Genomic DNA, 22714 nt, shown 5'->3' with positions numbered 1-22714 from the left:
GCCTGGCGACAGAGGGAGACTGTCTCAAAAGAAGAAGAAGAAAAAAAAAAAGAATGTGTTAAGAGAAGGAAAAGAACAAGATCTACCCTATGTCTCTAGCACTAAGGCAGGGAGAATGTCCTGGGCACATGCGAATCTCCTTCCTTGGGTAGGTATATCCCTTCAGAAGAGGTGAATTAATCCTACTATCATATTTTAATGTGTCACTATAAATAGCATTTTACAAACTCTACCTGCTCTGATTTCGAATATACCAAGCTATGTCCTGATCACAAACTTCCCACAGATATTTCTACTGGGAATGTAATGACCAGCTAATTCTCGAACACAGTTCACTAGAAAGTGATTCTCAGATTCAGATTCATCACTTACAAGACTGGCTAATACAAACCAATCCTCGGGAGACTGATTAACTTTGGTTGCTTTTAGCTGTTTCTTATCCTACAGAGCTCATGACCAGTGACACTCAACCAAAGGGACACTGCCATAGCAGAATTCCTGAGTCTAATCTAATGTACATCTGGGCAGGGCTTCCCCAGCCTCTGCCACCTCCATTGAGGGTAACTGCTAGGATGTGCCACCGTCACTGATGGGTGTGCACTGTATCCCTTGGGCAGGCTGGCCTACTCTGGACTGTGAAGCTCGCACCAAGATACTGCCCACCTGGGATGCCTGGGCTGAGCTGTAGCCTGCCCTTCCTCAATATGCCTCCATCTTGGCTCTAACTTAGACACGCTTAAGATTCTTTCTAACATTCTATTATTTTATCCAGTCTAACTTCACTCTACAGATGAAATGACTGAGGCCAACTGACTTTAAGAACTTTACCTAAAATCACACAGCTGAATAATGGCAGAGCCAGAACTAGACCAAAGCCTTCTGATTCCCAGCCCAATGTTTTCTTCATTATGTGGTGCTGCCTTTGTTGCTGTTATACACCATTTGAACGCTCAGCTTGCATTTGTGGAAATTCCCTTACCCCCTACTGAGTGACTTCCTTCTTAAGCACGTATTGGCATTTCATGGCTCTAACAATATTCTCATACACTTTTTTTTTTTAGGAGATGGAGGGTGGTGTCTTGCTGTGTTGCCCAGACTGAACTAAAACACTTGAGGTCAAGGGATCCTTCCTCCTCAGCCTCCCAGGCAGCTGGAACTACAGGTGCACACTACCATGCCAGCTTCTCGTACATTATTTAACACCAGAATGTATACATCTGATCCAAAGAGATTTTTTAATTTTAAAATATTCCTTTGAAACTCCTAGGCATGTAAAAAAAAATTCCTATAAAATTTTATGTCTCTAAATTCACTGACTCAAAAAAAAAAAAAAAAAAGGCTGGGCGCAGTGGCTCACGCCTGTAATCCCAGCACTTTGGGAGGCTAAGGCGGGCGGATCATGAGGTCAGGAGTTCGAGACCATCCTGGCTAACACAGTGAAACCCCATCTCTAGTAAAAATAAAAAAAAAATAAAAAATAAAAAAATTAGCCTGGCGTGGTGGCAGGCGCCTGTAGTCCTAGCTACTCGGGAGGCTGAGGCAGGAGAATGGCGTGAACCCGGGAGTTGGAGCTTGCAGTGAGCCAAGATTGCGCCACTGCACTCCAGTCTGGGCGACAGAGTGAGACTCCGTCTCAAAAAAAAAAAAAAAATTCACTGACTATCTCTGGAAGATATATTAAAAGTCAGTGATAGCCACTGATAAAGAACTGAGCCAAGCAGAGAGAGATGTTTTCATCAAACATCTATCTTATATTATTTGAATTCTTATGTTTTTACTACCTATGTAAAAACATAATTTAAAAAAAATTGTGCTACAAAAAGGCTTACAGAAGTTACAACATTTATTATCACATGTAGCATTTTCAATGAAAAGAATACAATTACAAAATATTAGGGCCACCTTAAAAAAAAAAACTCAGAAAATGTATCTATATACAAAATTTAAAGACTAATGTCTTAGAACATGATCCATAGATGAACCATAGATTTTATCTAATGTTAACAAAGTAGGTACAATTGGGCCTTACGATACTAGGATGCCTAAGAATAAAAATGAATAAAAATAAATCAAAGATCTACATTTTTGTGCCCACTTCTCCCTAAATACAATTTGCTCTGCAACAGAATGAAGAAAATAAAGGGCTCATCACAATTACTGTGATCTCTGCGGGCAGAGGGATAAGTGTGTATGTATATGTGTGTGTGTGTGTAACAGAATTTTCTCCAAGATCACAGTAAATTAGTTTGTTTCTTAGTTTTCAGTAATTCCACCTTTAAAATAATTTGTTAGGCTAGAAGTCCCATTATTAGTTCCACCAACCACATAAAGAAGAGAAGACAAAACTTTAGAGACTTTTAGTCACCTACTGAATCCAGACATCTTGACTGTTAATGATCCTAGCTACAGAATTTGCTGAATTAGAATAGATTCATAGAAAAAAGCGAATATAAATGCAATGTATGTTGGGTATACGTTCTAAGCTACCTGAATATGATGATCACACCATGTAACAACACAAAACCGTTCATTTAGTCCTTCCTTTGTTCAAATACCTAATGAAGGATTACTACATGTCCAGCACTGTGCTGAGAACTTCTGATATAATGGTTATCCAAAACATGCTTAGCTCTGTTCTCACAGAGCTTAATGTAATGGAGAAAACAAACTAAATGTGCCAGCAGCTCTGTGAAGAAAATTATTCTCTATGCGATGGAGATTTTTTTTTTTCTTTGAGACGGAGTCTTGCTCTGCTCACTGCAAGCTCCGCCTCACTGCAAGCTCCGCCTCACTGCAAGCTCCGCCTCACTGCAAGCTCCGCCTCACTGCAAGCTCCGCCTCACTGCAAGCTCCGCCTCACTGCAAGCTCCGCCTCACTGCAAGCTCCGCCTCCTGGGTTCACGCCATTCTCCTGCCTCAGCCTCCTGAGTAGCTGGGACTAGAGGTGCCCACCACCATGCCCGGCTAATTTTTTGTATTTTTTAGTAGAGACTGGGTTTCACCGTGTTAGCCAGGATGGTCTCGATCTCCTGACCTCGTGATCTGCCTGCCTCGGCCTCCCACAGTGCTGGGATGACAGGCGTGAGCCACTGCGCCCGGCCCTGTGATGGAGATTTGAAAGCAGCACGGCAGCAAGCTCGGATATGCATTTTCGCATAAGAACACCATCTTGCAGTTAAGTGAAATGACATCGTAGAGAGGTACTTAAGGTAGCAGAACCAAATTACTACACAGAAATACAATGTTAACACTCTTCTAATTCCTCAGAAAGAAAGGCGCCAAGGAATTTTTGGTGATTGTAAATCCAAGGCCAGTCTTGTTGCTGACATCCTCAAAGCACTTTGGTCTTGCCATAGCCAGAGCCTTGGTTCAGCAACCACTAACTCCAGACACTGCTTCACAGGTAACCACCGAGCCTTCTCCTTTCCAGTCTTCTTTCCATAGCCCTGCCAAAGGCTTCAGAGCCAAGACCATCAGCATCACGGTCAGTACAGTTGGCCACCTATTTCAAAAGAGGAGACTCTGCTCACCTGATAATCCAGCTTAGCCTGTCGCATCTTCATCATTTCTTCATGGAAGACACTGTTAAAACAAAAATAATAAAGCAAGTATATAAAGAGAAAACGCCTTGTCAATTTCATCTTTTTACGTATGTACTCTTTTGGGCTATTTGGAACCAATCGATTCTGCCTCATAGAAGGCATCAGCTTCTAGAGGCTACCCACACTGGCTACAGGAGGACTTCCCACCCTTAACACCACACTTATTCCAGAGGACCTGAGGAGACTGAAATACTCCAAGGACAAGAAAAAGATGAAAACACAGACCCCATGCATGCAGGGATTTCCTTTTGTTTTAAACAATGTCTTAGGTACGCATTATGCTCTGAACACAGTGGTAGGCATTTTACATGGTATTATTCTGTTTATTCTTTCAAACAGCCCTAGGAACTAGGTACCATTATTTTTTACACTTTGAAGATGAAGAAACAGACTTGAAGAGTCATGTGTAAGGCTAAACAGCAGAAACAGACCCCAATTCTGGTCTCCTTCTGGCATCTAAATTACATCTGAAAAATCAAATATATTTATTTATTTTTTGGAGTTAGTTCTAAGACGGGAAAAATTTCACTGTGTATAGCATCTTACTAGAGCCTACTGAATTCCTGAAGATCTGGGCATTTCACTAAACTTACTCAAGTCTGTCATTAATAACACTTACTATGCCAGTCATCAAAGGAGAAGAGGACTGTAAGTATGGATGAACAGATGACATTTATCGCCACTGAGAGACAGATTTGCTTGAAGAAGGAAAAAAACAATAAAAATGGAATAAAACCAGTCTTCAGCTGATAAACCAAGCCCTTCTGAACATTTAAAAACTTTTTGGGCCGGGCACACGGTGGCTCACACCTGTAATCCCAGCACTTTGGGAGGTCAAGGCAGGTGGATCACAAGGTCAGGAGTTCGAGACCAGCCTGTCCAACATAGTGAAACCCTGTCTCTACTAAGATACAAAAAATTAGCCAGGTGTGGTGGCCACACCTGTAATTCCAGCTATTCAGGAACTGAGGCAGGAGAATCGCTTGAACCGGGGAGGTGGAGAAGAGCGAGATCACACCACTGCACTCCAGCCTGGGCGACAGGGTGAGACTATGGCTCAAAACAAACAAACAGGAAAAAAACAAAAAACCTCTCTCTGAAGCCTTTTCTATTTTTGACAATTTCCTAATTTAAGACTTTTATTTTGTGACTCGGCATTCTTGGAAAGTGTGAAGTATGAAATAAGGCATAAATGGTTCTCAATTATTTGGATGATAAATGTTTACTGGGAACTTAGCGCCAGAAAAACTGGAACTACAAGGTGCTATTTAAGAAGACAAATTCCATTACCACAAAGAGAAACATGGTTTTTGCTACATTTGGGGCAAATATACCAAAGCATTTATGTATGGCTTAATGGTGTGCCACTATATTCCTACATTTTAGAAGGTTCTATGCATCTTACTAATGCATAGCAACTTCAATTTGCATGCTGTCTCAAAGATTCTTCCTCTTCATCACTTGGGAGGCAGGTTTAACAACCCTCACACAGACGTGCAGGTGCTTTGTGATTTTCTGACATGCCTCTCTATTAATTCACTCATGACCTTCATGCTTAAAAAACAAATACAAAAACACTGGGTGCTCAATAAATCTCTTTTCTCCCAGCTCCAAAGAGGAACAAATAAACAAAAATGTCAGATACAACAGCCTCTGGCCTTGACTTTGTGCCCCCCATGTTTCACCTACATATGTTCCTATGTTTCTTTAATGTTTTTTATCTGCAGTCATGTATTTTTAAATCCCAAATTTAAAAATCCTTCATTAATATAGTGTGACAAAAAAAAGATAAAACAAAAACAAAACTAGAGTGCTAGAACATTACAGGTGTTCAGTGTGTATAAGAATAAAAAAATTTTTTTTTTTTTTTTTGAGACAGAGTCTCTCTCTCCTGCCCAAGCTGGAGTGCAGTGGCTTGAACTCATCTCACTGCAACCTCCGCCTCCCGGGTTCAAGCCATTCTCGTGCCTCAGCCTCCTGAGTAGCTAGAACTACAGGCATGCACCATCATGCCCAGCTAATTTTTGTATTTTTTTTTTTTTTTTTTGGAGACGGAGTCTCACTCTGTCGCCCAGGCTGGAGTGCAGTGGCATGATCTCGGCTCACTGCAACCTCTGCCTCCCAGGTTCAAGCGATTCTCCTGCCTCAATTTTCCGAGTACCTGGGACTACAGGTGCACGTTGCTACACCGGGCTAATTTTTTGTATTTTTAGTAGACGGGGTTTCACCAGTTAGACAGGATGGTCTCGATCTCCTGACCTTGACCTCGTGATATGCCCACCTCAGTCTCCCCAAGTGCTGGGATTACAGGTGTGAGGCATCGTACCCGGCCAATTTTTGTATTTTTAGTAGAGATGGGGTTTTGCCATGTTGGCCAGGCTGGTCTTGAACTCCTGACCTCAAGTGATCTCCCCACCTCGGCTTCCCAAAGTGCTGGGATTACAGGCGTGAGCCACTGCACCTGGCCGTGTATCAGTATAAATTTTTTAAAGTTCTGCATAAAATGACATTATATAGCAAAAGGAAAACTTGGAGGAAAAAGTCCACTGTTATGGACTAGTAGTTTCATTTTTTAAAATTTATTATTTATTTACTTATTTTGAGATGAAGGGTTCACTCTTCTTGCCCAGGCTGGAGTACAATGACGTGATCTTGGCTCGCTGCAACCTCCGCTTCCCAGATTCAAGCGATTCTCCTGCCTCAGCCTCCTCAGCAGCTGGGATTACAGGCGTGTGCCACCACGCCCGGCTAATTTTTGTATTTTTAGTAGAGACAGGGTTTCATCATGTTGGCCAGGCTGGTCTCAAACTCCTGACCTCAGGTGATCCACCCACCTCGGCCTCCCAAAGTGCTGAGATTACAGCCATTTTTTTTTTTAATTAAAAAAAATTAGGCCAGACGCAGTGGCTCATGCCTGTAATCCCAGAACTTTGGGAGGCCAAGGTGGATGGATTGCCTGAGCCCAGAAGTTCGAGACCAGCCTGGCCAACATGGTGAAACTCCGTCTCTACTAAAATACAAAAAATTAGCTGGGCATGGCGGCATGCACCTGTAATCCCAGCTACTCAGGAGGCTGAGGCAGGAGAATCACTTGAACCCAGGAGGCGGAAGATTCAGTGAGCCAAGATCACGCCACTGCACCACTCTAGCCAGGATGACAGAGCGGGACTCCGTCTCAAAAAAAAGAAAAAAGAAAGGGCCGGTGGCTCACGCCTGTATTCCCAGGACTTTTGGAGGCCGAGGCCAGCGGATCACGAGGTCAGGAGTTCAAGAGCAGTCTGGCCAACATGGTGAAACCCCATCTCTACTAAAAATACAAAAAATTAGCCGGGTATGGTGGTGGGCACCTGTAATCCCAGCTACTTAGGAGACTGAGGCAGGAGAATCGTGTGAACCTGGGAGGCGGAGGTTGCAGTGAGCCAAGATGGCGTCACTGCACTCTAGCCCAGGTGACAGTGCAAGACTCTCTCTCAAAAAAAAAAAAAAATTTTTTTTTTTTACACAGGGTCTGGCTCTGTCGCCTGGGCTAGAGTGCAGTGGCATGATCTTGGCTCACTGCAATCTCCACCATGAACTAGTATTTTCAAACAGCTGCTGCTACAAATCTGCACTCTGTTCTCAACACTAAACCAAAGATGTGATGACTTCTGGCATGGGGGAAAACAAATCATTCCCCACCCATGCTAAAACTTCCTCAAAAATGCTAAGTTCTGGCATACGACTAAAGTTTTCAAACGTTTCTCTTAAGGCCTCAAATAGTGAAAAAAACAGGTGTGTCTCTGACAGTACATCTAGACACCACTTGATTCCTTTCATCAAGCCTGGGCAAGCTGAACAGACAATCTGAATAAATAGGGTATAATCAAAGCATTTTGACCTGAACAGAAGAGACAATAAATACATGTTAAGTAACTGTAACATTTACAAGTCTCCTATATATCAAAAGTCACACTTTCCCCGAGTTCTAAGTTTAAATAAATTATAACTTAAAAAGTTATACCTTTAGTTAAATTATAACCTATAAAGACATTTTATAAGGCCGGGTGCGGTGGCTCACGCCTGTAATCCCAACACTTTGGGAGGCGGAGGCAGGTGGATCCCAAGGTCAAGAGATCGAGACCATCCTGGCCAACATGGTGAAACCCCGTCTCTACTAAAAATACAAAAATTAGCTGGGCGTGGTGGTACATGCCTGTTGTCCCAGCTACTCGGGAGACTGAGGCAAGAGAATTGCTTGAACCTGGGAGGTGGAGGTTGCAGTGAGCCAAGATCACGCCACTGCACTCCAGCCTGGCAAGAGAGTGAGACTCTGTCTCAAAAAAAAAAAAAAAGATATTTTATAGACATATTCAATCTGAACTAAAATTTCTAGTCTAATCTGGAATATCATCTTAATAAATTTACATTTTTCTGATTTAATATTCTTTTTTTTTTTTGAGACAGAGTCTCACTCTGTCGTCCAGGCTGGAGTGCAGTGGCACGATCTCAGCTCACTGCAACCTCCACCTCCCGGATTCAAGCGATTCTCCTGCGTCAGCCTCCCAAGCAGCTGGGATAACAGGTGCCTGCCATATTTTTAGTGGAGACGGGGTTTCGCCATGTTGGCCAGGTTCGTCTCAAACTCCTGACTTCAGGTAAAGATGATCTGACCACCTCGGCCTCCCAAAGTGCTGGGATACAGGCATGAGCCACCATGCCCGGCCTGTGTTAATATTCTCTTTCCTTCATTTTAACTTAGTTATTGAATAGTAAGCCTAACCATAACCAAGCCTGGTTAATAAATCAACACAAAACAGAAAGAATTTCTACAGGAAAAAAAAAAGTGGAGTAATTCTTTTTCCTCTCATTTTTCTCAAAGAAAATTTCCTATTTTCTTGGTACAAACAGGGGAAACCCTAAACACACATCTTGAAGAAACACAGAAACACTCAAGCGTGGCAGAGGAGAATGCCCATAGAACACCATTCTCTTGAACTATTCTCCATTTACCAACCAGTAAAGGCTAAACTGAAGATACCTGCTGGGCATGGTGCCATGAGCCTGTGGTCCCAGCTACTCAGGAGGCTGAGGTAGGAGTAGTGCTTGAGCCCAAGAGTTCAAGGGTGCAGTGAGCTGTGACTGTGACCCTGCACAGCAGCCTGAGCAACAGAGCGAGATTCCATCTCAGATAGATATAGGTGAGACAGACAGATAAAATAAAAACTAACTGAAGATAACTACAAGGCCTTACAACACTGCACAGTGTACACAAAGAGAATTTTCTGACAATGTGGTGAACCTTTATTTACGGACACCAAAAAAACCTAGACTAGGAAAGAGACATTAGTGGGAAAACTGACAAAATTCAAATAAGGCCTGTGAATCAGTTAACAGTACTGATTCTATATTAATTTCCTGATTTTGATAATGTGGCTATGGTTATATAAGATGTTAACATTAGGCCAGGCACGGTGGCTCACGCTTGTAATCCCAGCACTTTGGGAGGCCAAGGCGGGCGGATCACGAGGTCAGGAGTTCAAGACCACCCTGGCCAACACAGTGAAACCCCGTCTCTGCTAAAGATACAAAAATTAGCTGGGCGTGGTGGTGGGCGCCTGTAATCCCAGCTACTCAGGAGGCTGAGGCTACAGAATCGCTTGAACCCGGGAGGCAGAGGTTGCAGTGAGCTGAGATCGTGCCACTGACTGCACTCCAGCCTGGGCAACAGAGCTAGGCTTCATCTCAAAAAAAACAAACAAAAAAGAAGATGTTAACATTAGGGGAAACTTGGTGAAAGGTATAGAGGGATTCTCTAATATTTTTGCAAATTTTCTGTAAGTCTAAAAAGATTTTTTAAAATCACGTATAAAAAATATTAGTGATGAATCTAGGTGAAGGGCATAGGTTTATCAAATGTGCTTTCTTGCGACTTTTCAGCAAATTTCATTTTTTTCTTTTTTCTTTTTTTTTTTTTTGAGATAGAGTCTCGCGCTTGTTGCCCAGGCTGCAGTGCAGTGGCGTGATCTCGGCTCACCACAACCTCCGCCTCCCGGGTTCAAGCAATTCTCCTGCCTCAGCCTCCCACGTAGCTGGGATTAAAGGCATACGCCACCACGCCTGGCTAATTTTGTATTTTTAGTGGAGACGGGGTTTCTCCCTGTTGGTCTGGCTGGACTTGAACTCCCGACCTCAGGTGATCCACCCGCCTCAGCCTCCCAAAGTGCTGGGATTACAGGCATGAGCCACCGTGCCCGGCCAAATTTTTTCAAAATAGAAAAAAAGAAAATATACATTTTCAAAGAGAAAAAAAGAAAATATACATTTCGGTAATTTTTTTTTCATTGTTGTGGACTGGCTACCTTTAAAAATCCCACTGCTACCAGGTGCAGTGGCTTATGCCTGTAATTCCAGAACTTTGGGAGGCTAACGTGGGGAGATCACTTGAGGTCAGGAGTTCGAGACCAGCCTGACCAACATGGTGAAACCCCATCTCTACTAAAAATACAAAAATTAGCCAGGCGTTGTGGTCCGTGCCTGTAGTCCCAGCTACTCTGGAGGCTGAGGCAGGACAATCACTTGAACCCAGGAGGTGGAGGTTGCAGTGAGCTGGGATCACGCCATTACACTCTAGCCTGGGCAACAGCGCGAGACTCTGTCTCAAAAAAAAAAAAAAAAAATCCCATTGCCCTTTAATCTAGCACCTAAATTATGCTCACACAGTATTTCCAGGGAATGAAGATGGTATGAACAATGAAGAAATTTGCTAAAGATAAGTAACAGAGAAACTCTGAGCATACTTTAAAACATTACTCTCCATTGCTAGTCTAGTGCTATACCCAACAGACCACGCTGCCAAGTACTTTGAAGCACTGAATAATGTTACTAATGACCCTCAAGAATCTATGATTATTCGGGACTCTCAATGTTCCTGTCAACTTCTCTCAGCCTGTTAAGTGTAAATTTTTCGAGCTGCCAGTAACACAAAATCTATTGCCACTAAACAATCAAGAGTGTTTCTTGCTGCTTCCTACACTGTGCCAGATAAGGATGCTGTAATCAGCACTCAACTGCAATTTGGCCACTGATGCAGGAGGCTAAACAGGCTCCTTCTGTGGTACTGGAGAGAGTAAACACCATCCTTGCCAGGAAAGCAGCAGGATAAGACTTGTAAAAATAAAGCCTGTGAGCAGCCCGTTGCTTTTCCTGATAGTAACTTGAGTGAAGGCTTCCTTTACTGACTACAGTATTGCTTCAGAACATCACAAATTGATATTTTTTAGACTTAGAAATTAGATATAGTTATCTTCTTTCATTAATGCAACAAGTGCCAGTGTGCAGTGATAAAGAGGACAACTTGGCAATTTAGAGAAATTCATAATTGTAAATATTTAGTAATTAGCTGCTGCATGAAGCTAAAATAAATATAATTTACAAAAATTTGGTTCAACTCAACCTATCAGAAATAAACATAGTATGTGTGAGACAAGGAATTACTGCAAAGATATTACACAGGAAAGATAAAGGAAATAAAAGGTTTACCTCAAGAAAACAACTACAAAAAACAATTTTTTATTCTTAAATCTAGTTATTCATGCTTATTTGAAGATTGACTAACATCCTTTAGAAGAAAAACTGTAGGTATGATTATGACTTTTACTTAAATTCACATACTTAAAAATCAGCAAGTTGGACTTCATCAAAATGAAAAACTTTTGTTCTGCAAAGATACTGTTATGAAAATTAGAAGGCAAGCCACAAACTAGGGAAAATATTTGTGAAACATATATCCAACAAAAAATTTATATTTAGAATCTAAAGAACTCTTACAGATTAAGACAAACAACCTAACTAAAAATTGGAGCCAGGCATGGTAGCTCACGCCTGTAATCCCAGCACTTCGGGAGGCTGAGACGGGCATATAACTTGAGGCCAGGAGCTGGAGACCAGCCTGGCCAACATGGTGAAATCCCATCTCTACTAAAAATACAAAAAATAAGCCAGGTGTGGTTGTGCTTGCCTGTATTCCTGGCTACTCAAGAGGCTGAGGCAGGAGAATCGCTTGAACCCGGGAGGCGGAAGTTGCAGTGAGCTGAGATCACGCCACTGCACTCCAGCCTGGGCAACAGAGTGATACTCTGTCTCAAAAAATAAAATAAAATAAAAATTGGGCAAAAAGCCTAGGCAATATAAGGAGGCCCTGTCTCTACCAAAAAAAAAAAAAAAAAGAAAGAAAGAAAGAAAGAAAAAAAAAGTCAAATTAGCCAGGTGTGGTGGAGCGCTCCGGTGGTCCCAGCTACTTGAGGAGAATGAGGCAGGAGGATTGCCTGAGTCAGGAAGGTCAAGGCTGCAGTAAGCCGTGATTGTGCCACTGCACTCCAGCCTGGGGAACAGAGACCCTTTCTCAAAAAAAAGAGGTGGGGGGAGAGGGCCCAAAATATTCACAAAAGAACTTTTCCGAATGGGTAATAAGCACATGAAAAGATATCCAATATGATTAGTCATTAGGTAAGTGTGTACTGAAACCACAACATGGCCAGGCACAGTAGCTCACGCCTGTAATCCCAGCACTTTAAGAGGCAAGAGGATCGCGTGAGCCCAGGAGCTCAAGACCAGCCTGGGCAACATGGTGAAACCATCTCTACAAAAAAAAAAAAAGTATTTCGGCTTGGTTGCGCATGCCTATAGTTCCAGCTACTTGGGAGGCTGAGGTGGGAGGATTGCTTGAGCCCAGGAGGTTGAGCTATCGTCACACCGCCACACTCCAGCCAGGGTGAGAGAGCAAGACACTCTCAAAAAACAAAAAATAAAAATAACTGTAAGTAGAAAAAAAAAAAGTATCTGCAAGGTCTACAGGAATAGAAGAATTCCAGAAGGATATACACAAACTATTAACAATAGTTACCTCAAAGGTAGGGTGTTAAAAAAAAAAGTATTATTCAAAACAGATGTTTTTGAGTTTAAAAAGAGTACTTTATTAATTATACCAAGACATCAGCTGACAAGGGTAGCAGAATAGGAAAGCTTGCCATCTCCCTTAGGCTTTACTTTTGTAATTTCATAGACCCAGTCACCGATCATTATTCCCTTTCAGTTTTCGGACATTTAAATTTTGCACTAATAATCTGTTATTGATATATTGATGTTTATACAGGTTACTGTAGGCAACATTTCCAATCCAAGTGCTTCAAACAGCCTAAGAAAGTGCTTTTATGCTCTAAATGAAATTGAGGAGAAAGGAGGAAAGTACGGTCCAGAGACCATCTACAGAACAACGTATCTTTAGAATCCAAGTTTTTTTGTTTTTGTTTCTGAGACAGAGTCTTGCTCTGTCGCTAGGCTGGAGAACAGTGGCGCAATCTCGGCTCACTACAACCTCTTCCTCCCAGGTTCAAGCTATTCTCCTGCCTCAGCCTCCCCTGTAGCTGGGAACACAGGAGTGCGACCACGCCTGGTTAATTTTTTATTTTTTTTGTATTTTTAGTAGAGACGGGGTTCCAACACATTGGCCAGGCTAGTCTCGAACTCGTGATCTCAGGTGATGCGCCTGCCTCAACCTCCCAAAGTGCTGGGATTACAGATGTGAGCCACCACAGCCGTCTCCAAGTTTTTTTTTTTTTTTTGAGACGGAGTCTCGCTCTGTCGCCCAGGCTGGAGTGCAGTGGCATGAGCTCTGCTCACTGCAAGCTCCGCCTCCTGGGTTCATGCCATTCTCCTGCCTCAGCCTCCCAAGTAACTAAGACTACAGGCACCTGCCACCACACCCGGCTAATTTTTTGTATTTTTAGTAGAGACAGGGTTTCACTGTGTTAGCCAGGATGGTCTCGAACTTCTGACCTCGTGATCCGCCCACCTTGGCCTCCCAAAGTGCTGGGATTACAGGCGTGAGCCACCACGCCCGGCCCCCGCCTCCAAGTTTTATCTTGAAAATTAAATTCTGGGTTTTATTCCATAAGGTAACGGGTTCCATTTTAATATAAAAACAATCTTCAATGCTCTCTTAAATAATATTCACAGTATGAATAACTATGACCTTCCAAGAAAAAATACTTTTATGATTTAGCACAGGGGCTGCAAACTATAGCGTGTGGGCCAAATCTGGCCTGCCGTCAGTTTTTGTACTGCCTTTGAGCTAAGAATGAATTTCGCTGTTGTTTTTTTTTTTTTTTTGAGACGTCGTTTCGCTCTTGTTGCCCAGGCTGGATTGCAATGGCGTGATCTCAGCTCACCACAACCTCAGCCTCCTGGGTTCAAGCGATTCTCCTGCCTCAGCCTCCCGAGTAGCTGGGATTACAGGCATGGGCCACCATGCCCGGCTAATTTTGTATTTTTAGTAGATACATGGTTTCTCCATGTTGGTCAGGCTGGTCTCTAACTCCTGACCTCAGGTGACCCACCCGCATGAGCCTCTCAAAGTGCTGGGATTACAGGCGTGAGCCACTGTGCCCAGCCTATGAATTTCACATTTTTAAAAGGTTAAAAATATCTGAAGAATAATATTTTGAGACATGTAAAAATTATATTAAATTCAAATTCCAACCAGGTGCAGTGACTCATGCCTGTCATCCCAGCACTTTGCGAGGCCTATGTGGGCAGACTGCTTGAGGCCAGGAGTTTGAGACCAGCCTGGGCAACATAGTGAGACCCCTGTCTCTACAAAAAATTTAAAAATTAGCCAGGTGTGGTGGTGCACACCTGTAATCCCAGCTACTCAGGAGGCAGAGGAAGGAGGACTGCTTGAACCCAGGAGTTCAAGGCTGTTGTGGGCTACGACTGCACCACTGCACTCAGCCTGGGCACATAGTGAGAACCTGTCCCCCCAGCCCAAAAAGAAATTATCACTGTGCAGGAAGTAATGAATAAAAAGAAAAAAGTCTTCAAATTCCAGTGTCCATAAAGTCTTATTGAAACAGACACATTCATTCACTTATCTATTATCTATGGCTGCTTTTGTGCTACAACAGCAAAACTGAGTAATGAGTAACTGGGACAGAGACTGTATGGCCCACAAAACCAAAAACCTTTGGTTAAGACCTTCGCAGAAAAGGACTACTGGCCAGGGGTGATGGTGCATGCCTATAGTCCCCGCTGCTAGGGAGGCTGAGGTGGGAAGATGGCTTAAGTCCAGGAGTTCAAGACCAGCTTGGGCAACAAAGCAAGACCCCATCTGAAAAAAAATAATTAAAAAGGTCTGCTGACCCCTGGCTTGGCCTACATTAGTTCAAACTAATTGTAAGTCCCCATTTAGAGACGTGTGCTATGTGGTTACAGCACAGTTCCCAGTACAACTTAACCTAGTAAAGCCTCAAGTTCCCTAATTTACAAAGTGAGGACAATGACACTTAACTCAGAAGGTTATTGTGAAGATTAAATGAAACTTGGCTCATAGTAAGCACTCAAACTGCAACTGCTATTATATCTTTTTTTTTTTTTTTTTTTTTTTGAGATCTAGTTTCCGCTCTTGTTGCCCAGGCTGGAGTGCAATGGCGCGATCTTGGCTCACTACAACCTCTGCCTCCCATGTTCAAGTGATTCTCATGCCTCAGCCTCCCAAGTAGCTGGGATCACAGGCATGCGCCACCACACCTGGCTAATTTTGTATTTTTAGTAGAGACAGGGTTTCACCATGCTGCCCAGGCTGGTCTCTAACTCCTAACCTCAGGTGATCTGCCTGCCTTGCCTTCCCAAAGTGCTGGGATTACAGGCATGAGCCACCGCACTGGGCCTAGACTTTTTTTTTTTTTTTTTTTAAGAGACAGGGTCTCGGCCAGGCAGAGTGGCTCATGCCTTTCCAGCATTTTGGGAGGCCGAGGTGGGAGTATCACTTGAGGCCCGAGTTCAAGACTAGCCTGGGCAATACAGCAAGACCCTATCTCTTGAGAGAGAGAACAAACGAACATGACAGACCAACAGACAGACAGGGGGTCTCACTATGTTGCCCAGGCTGGTCTTGAGCTACTGGCCTCAAGTGATCTCCTTCCTCCTGCCTCAGCCTCCCTAAGTGCTAGGATTATAGGCCTGAACCACTGTGCCTGGGAAGATTTTTGTTTTACAATACTTCTTAATACTACAAATGAATGTGTTACCTTAATCTTCACTTCAGTGAGAAGACTAATGATTTCATCATAATACTTTATCACCTTTCAAAAGCTTTCGAATGTTGGAAACCCAGAAATTTCTAATAATTTCCCCTGTATTAAAAAAATCTTTAGGCTGGGTGTAGTGGCTCATGCCTGTAATCCCAGTACTTTAGGAGGCCGAGGCAGGTGCATCACCTGAGGTAAGGAGTTCGAGACCAGCCTGGCCAACATGGTGAAACCCTGTCCCTACTAAAAATACAAAAACTAGCCAGGGGTGGTGGTAGGCACCTGTAATCCCACCTACTCAGGAGGCTGAGGCAGGGAGAACTGCTTGAACCCAGGAGGTGGAGGTTGCCATGAGCCGAGATCCTGCCACTGCACTCCAGCCTAGGTGACAGAGCGAGACTCCAAAAAAAAAATTTAAAAGTCCAAAATTGTATTGTTATTGAAACATTGTTAAAATGTGTTGTCACTCTGCTAGTTGCACTTAAGTACAGTTCTACTTAGTGAATATTTAATACTGCCTGCCAGGAATTATATTAAATATATATTATTTTTCACATATGATGTGTGATAATTTTCACGATAACCTTGACAAAGTAGGCATATAATCTCATTTTACAGACAGATATGAAACTCATAGATGCTCTAAATGAATTTCGGGAGAAAGGAGGTGAACTCCTTTCATATGAGTTTCATATCTCTCTGTAAAATGAGATTATAGCACCTACCTTGTAGATTTATTGAAGTTTCTTCCTGCAAAGCTAAATAGCAATAATTTTATTTTTCCAGGAGCATATTTGAAAAATATTTCTTGCTTTGTTACAGCCTTATTTTCTACACATCACAGGAAAGCAATTTTAAACTTACAACTATAGTTCATATTCTAAAGGTCAAACAGCTGATCAGTGAAAGAGCCCGAATTCAATCACAAGTCTCACTCCCAATCTACCTGAATGTGTTAAACCACACGATTGAACACGTGTATTAAAATGGTCAGCAGAGGCAGGAATTTCATTCTCTGGTATTTCAATATGTTCATTAAAAATGCCAGCTGACTTGCTATTTTTAGGTAGAACTTCCAAGCCAGTGAATGGATTTTTAAGCAGCCCTGGGCAGGAGTGCCCTGAATAACGACATTTAGGTCAACCATACTGCATATACAACGGGGGTCCCCTAAGGATGATAACACTACATTGTCAGCCAGGCACAGTGGCTCACGCCTGTAATCCCAGCACTTTGGGAGGCAGAGGCGGGTGGATCACTTGAGGTCAGGAGTTCAAGACCAGTTTGACCAACATGGTAAAACCCCGTTTCTACTAAAAATACAAAATCAGCTGGGCATGGTGGTGCACGCCTGTAATCCCAACTACTTGGGAGGCTGAGGCAGGAGAATCACTTGAACCTGGGAGGCAGAGATTGCAGTGAGCCGAGATCATGCCATTGCACTCCAGCCTGAGCAACAAAGGTGCGACTCCATCTCAAAAAAAAAAAAAAGTATTCTCACTGTACCTTTGCTATGTTTAGATATGTTTAGATACGCTAATACTTACCAGTGTGTTCCAATTGCCTACAATATTCAGTACAGTAACAGGCCGTATAGCTCTGTAGCCTAGGAGCAACAGACTGTACCACAGGGCCTAGGTAGGTAGTAGGATATCCCATCAAGGTTTGTGTACACTATGACGTTCACACAACAAAATCCACTAATGACACATTTCTCAGAATGCATCCCCATCATTAAGTGGCAAATAACTGTATAGAGTGAAAGAGTCATCAGATTTCATCATGTTCAAACTGATAACAATTTCAGATAATTGTGGAAAGAGCTATTAACAAAGTATGTTTCCTAACTCAATTAACAAATAGGTTCACCTTGTCCAAATACTAAATGTCAATATTCGAAGGCCATGTTTTTACACATACTGACACACCAAGAACACATCTGGCTTGAACAAAATATTGCTTCTGAGAAAAGACACAAAAAGGTCATATGAGAAGTGTCAGAAAAGAATTCCTTTGACATCTATCCTTCCTCATCTAGGGAGAAATGTTAGTATTCTAAGCTCAGCTGTCCTCTACTTGAAAGACGGCCACAATCTGGAGCTAACTTAATTGAAGCCAGGGAATGAACATCCATTTCCTAGGAGGCCCATTTAGTAGAGACACAATCAGAGCAGGGAGAACTGCCTGGGGAGAGGGAGGCAATGAGAAGCAAAGGCTGGCCGCTGATTTGAGCATTCCCATAGCCCCAAAGAATGCTGCAGGGAAAACTATTTTAGAGTAAACCCCTCCTGATTTTGCAAGTACCACACAGCAAAAGCAAAAAGCATTCTTTTGAGTGAACTGAACAAAAAGGCTATTTAAGATGTATTATTTAATCCAGAAGTTAAAAGAATGCATTTATTACTTGTAGATTCAAACAGACATTACTCAGAACTTAAGTTCATTTTAACTTTTGCCCAATTCTCCCTTCTCAGGGGTTACATTTTCTCTCTTCGGGAATGTTATTTATTTTCACTATTTCTTATTTTTATTTCATTTTATTTTATTTTTCAAATGGAGTTTTGCTCTTGTCGCCCAGGCTGGAGTGCAGTGGTGTGATCTCGGCTCACCGCAACCTCCACCTCCCAGGTTCAAACAATTCTTCTGCCTCAGTTTCCGGAGTAGCTGGGACTATACGCGCACACCACCATAACTGGCTAATTTTTGTATTTTTAGTAGAGACAGGGTTTCGCCCTGTTGGTTGGGCTGGTCTCGAACTCCTGACCTCATGATCTGCCCACCTCCGCCTCCCAAAGTGCTGGGATTACAGGCATGAGCCACTGCACCCAGCCTATTATTGAGCTTTTTATCTTGACAGATCTCTTCTGTGTGTGTGTGTGTGTGTGTGTGTGTGTTTTGTTTTTTTGAGACGGAGTCTTGCTCTGTCACCCAGGCTAGAGTGCACTAGCACAGTCTTGGCTCACTGCAACCTCCACCTCCCTGGTTCAAGCGATTCTCCTGCCTCAGCTCCTGAGTAGCTAAGATTATAGGCACCTGCTACTATGCCTGGCTAAGTTTTGCATTTTTAGTAGAGATAGGGTTTCTCCATGTTGGTCAGGCTGGTCTTGAACTCGTGACCTCAGGTGATTTCCCCACCCGCCCCCGCCCCCCCCCGCCATCTTGGCCTCCCATGGTGCTAGGATTATAAGTGTGAGCCACCACGCCCAGCCTACTGTTTATATTTCTAAAGAGAAATCATGGCATATGGACAAACTACCGACTGGGATTTCTTAGATGACTCCAGCTCACAAGGTCACACCACAGTGGGAAGCACGCCTTCAATTCTCAATTCTCTATCACTTACAAAAGGCCAGATAGGGCTCAAGTTCCAGCACTAGCCAACCCCTGTCATCTCCAGGGAATCTATATTATAAAATGCCTAGCCTCAACAAAGGTCCTGAGTGTTGTTTCAAATTTCACCTCCAATTTTCACTAAATATTTCTGATATAAGAAAATAGGCCAAGCCTGGTCGCTCACACCTGTAATCCCAGCACTTTGGGAGGCTGAGGCAGGAGGATCACTTGAGACCAGGACTTCAAGACCAGCCTGGGCAACATAGTGAGACCTTGTCTCTACAAAAAAATAAAAATTAAAAAAAATATTTGTAGTTAATAATTTCTCTATTTTGTTGAAAATAAATCTGCTTCATGATAAAAGTTACATAATTCCAAGAAAAAAAAAAACACAGAAAACCTAAAAGTTGGTTGTTATCCTTACACTGAAAGGCAGTAATACAGAAAATTCTATCAATGTATTTCATCAAAAACATTAAACAGCCAGGCAGGGTTGGGGGGCTCACGCCTGTAATCCCAGCACTTTGGGAGGCCGAGGCGGGCGAATCCCCTGAGGTCGGGAGTTCAAGACCAGCCTGACCAACATGGAGAAACCCCCTCTCTACTAAAAATATAAAAATTAGCCAGGCATGGTGGCGCATGCCTGTAATCCCAGCTACTCAGGAGGCTGAGGCTGGAGAATCACTGGAACCCAGGGGGCAAGTAAGCCAAGATGGCGCCACTGCACTCCAGCCTGGGCGACGAGAGCGAAACTCCGTTTGGGAAAAAAAAAAAAAAAACACACATTAAACACACAACCTGAAGCCCAAAAAGAGAAAAAAGCAAGAGACTCCCTCTTAGTAACAAATGAGTTAAACACTGATAGAAGTTGCACTAACATTACAGAGGGCAGGAGAAACATTTGGTGACTCACACATTCCCCTTTGATGTCAATTTTACAATTTAGGGCCAAGTGCAGTGGCTCAGGCCTGTAATCCCAGAAGTTTTGGAGGCCGAGGCAGGCAGATCACTTGAGCTCACTTCGACACCAGCCTGAGCAACATGACGAAACCCCACCTCTACAAAAAAATACAAGAAATTAGCCAGGTGGTGCCACTTACCTGTGGTCCCAGCTACTAGGGATGCTGAGGTGGGAGGATCGCTTAACCTGGGGAAGAGGTTGAAATTAGTTGAGATCGCCCACCACATCCTAGCCTGGGCGACAGAGTGAGACCCTGTCTCAAAAAAAAAAAAAAAAAAAATTAAAAATAAAATAAAATAAAATAAAATTTAAAGAGCTAGTTTCTTTCGGAAGAACAAGGAGGGGGCCAGGCGCAGTGGCTCACGCCTGTAATCCCGGCACTTTGGGAGGCCGAGGTGGGCAGGTCACGAGGTCAAGAAATCGAGACCATCTTGGCCAACATGGTGAAGCCCCGTCTCTACTAAAAATACAAAAATTAGCTGGGCGTGGTGGCGCGTGCCTATAGTCCCAGCTACTCAGGAGGCTGAGGCAGGAGAATCACTTGAACCCGGGAAGCGGAGGCTGCAGTGAGCCGAGATCGCACCACTGCACTACCGCCTGGCGACAGAGAGAGACTCCGTCCCAGAAAAAAAAAAGGAAGGAAAAGCCTCTTGGTCCCAATTTCAAAGTCAATCCCGCATCCCTTTTTTTTTCCCCCAAAAATCTGAGTCATATCAAACATCTGGTACTCATGAAATTTACTACTTTAAATTCATGGAATTAAAACTGAGAGCCCACAACTGAACAAATATTTTCTGAATTCAACCAGAGATGCTGAATACTAACCTTATCTCCCCTACCACTTACACCTGTAAATGTAGTTTTCTTCCTCGACTTGGGGAAAAAAAAAAAGCACAGTGAACAAATTTCAGAGTGCAGCTATCACCTCAATAGAACTTGACGAAAAAGGAAAATACATGTTCTTTACCCCCAACAACTTTGTGACAATTTTTTAAAATGGCTTAAAATTGTTTAAATATCTACTAGTGGAAATATCAAACTAAATCCTTACACGTCAAATCATTTTTTTTTTTTTAAGTGACAGGATGTCACTGCGTTGCCCAGGCTAGCGAGCTCAGTGGCCCATCACAGGAGTTTGGAACTCCTGGGCTCAAGGAATCCTCCCTCCTCAGTCTCTCGAGTCGCTGGAACTACAGGCGCGCACCACCGTGTCCGGCCAAATTTTAATTGATTGACTGATTGATTTTATTTTATTTATTTTTTTTTCTAGAGATGGGGGTCTCGCTATCTTGTCCAGGCTGGTCTCGAACTCCTGAGACCAAGCGATCCTCCTGCCTTGGCCTCCCAAAGTGCTGGGGATAACAGACGTGTTCCAAGGCGCCTGGCCGCAAATCTGTCTTGGTAATGGAATAAAAAGCGGGGTATACAGTTGGCGTGTAGGACTTAAATCCTCAGATGACGCCAAAGTTTCTAACCAATGATTTCAAACGGCTTCCCATTAACTTCTCATTAACCTAGCGAACAAGAAAGTGACACGCTGAGATTTTGGATCCTTTTTTTTCCGAGGCTCTCCCTCTGGCAGAGAAAGAGGCGCACAAACAAGGGGTGTGGCCCACTGGCAAATCAGTCAGACCATCCCGAATCAGAGACAAACACTGGAAAGCAGAGAGGAAAAAGAAGTTTCGCGTTTCCGCTCCTCGGACTCTGCTCCAGAATTCAGCTTTACCCGTCCGAAGCAGCGGCGTCAGAACCCCGCACCGCCTCCCGGGAGGGGCTGGGTCCCCTCTCGGCTGTGACACCGCCGGGCAGTGGGAGCTAAGCGGGGCCAGCGCCTCTCCCCCGAGGGAAACCCGAGGCCCAGAGGGGCCGAGGGAGCCCGTCACGAAAACTCCAGAAGTTCCTGAGCAGGGACCTGAACCAAAGGTCTCTGCCCACGGCGCGGGATGTAGTGCCGCCGCTCCACTTGAGAAAGGGGTCCCCACACGGGAGTAGGGCGAGGGGGTCGCCTCCCGCCGCCGAAACCAGTCCCTCCCTGAGTCGCCAAGTCCCGAGTCCCGCCCTCTCCCCGCAGGGCTCCCGGAGAGGACCTCCGCCTTCTCGCTTCGCCCCTCCGCCTCGCTCAGGAGGAGACCTGCCACGGCCCTGTCTGACCTGTCGCCGCTGGGACTGAGCCGGCAGCGCGAAGCCTCCATGCCCGCCACCGAGGAAGCCCCCACCACGTACACACTCTTCCCCGCCGTCGCTAGAGTGGCTAGGCTGGCACGCCGCCGCGTCCCGCCTCCTGGCAACCGCGTTCCACACTGTCGCCGACGCCGATTGGTCCGTGTTCTCGTGGCTCCTGTCTCATTGGCTATTGCCGGGGCCCAACGATGCGGGAGGGTTGCTAAGGGGCGGGAGGCGAGCGGGAGTTAAACGCGCCTGCGCGGGGATGGGGTGACGCGAGCTAAGGCTTGGTCCTCTGGAGCGCCTCGCAGGGCCGGTACTGAGGGGGAAGACTTTGTTTTTGCCTGGGCCTCGCCCGCCGCGCGGCCAGCAGGCGAGTCCGGTCAGAGGAGTCTCCTATACCCCACCAACCGCCACGCACGCAACGGCTCCTCGCACCCCCGCCATTTTTACCGAGCCCACCCAGAGCGCTTCCCGAGGTCTGCCCTGTGAGGATGTACAGACCTCTGCCGCTTCCCATTCTGGCCCCTGCCCTGATACCAGCGGCCTTCGGGGACCCCCTCTGGTACCCTCTCCACTCCATCAGTCACTCC

At 44.3% G+C, this 22714-nt stretch overlaps 1 protein-coding gene across 1 annotated transcript in view; it reads right to left on the bottom strand.

Moving 5' to 3' along the window:
- Positions 1-22568, bottom strand: part of TULP3 (TUB like protein 3) — a 50434-nt gene extending 27866 nt beyond the window's left edge. Inside the window, exons 1-4 of the mRNA XM_054663015.2 lie at positions 22543-22568; positions 22110-22296; positions 20098-20144; positions 3531-3582 (exon numbers count right to left, since the gene is read on the bottom strand). Of these exons, the coding sequence (XP_054518990.2) occupies positions 3531-3582; positions 20098-20144; positions 22110-22296; positions 22543-22568 (312 nt within the window). The remainder of the gene's footprint in view (positions 1-3530; positions 3583-20097; positions 20145-22109; positions 22297-22542) is intronic.
- Positions 22569-22714: the final 146 nt, after the last annotated feature.

Source organism: Pan troglodytes, chromosome 10 (assembly GCF_028858775.2).
Source record: "Pan troglodytes isolate AG18354 chromosome 10, NHGRI_mPanTro3-v2.0_pri, whole genome shotgun sequence".
Classification (NCBI taxonomy): domain Eukaryota; kingdom Metazoa; phylum Chordata; class Mammalia; order Primates; family Hominidae; genus Pan; species Pan troglodytes.
The sequence above is the reverse complement of the archived record's forward strand: the minus strand, read 5'-3'. Positions and strand labels throughout refer to the sequence as shown.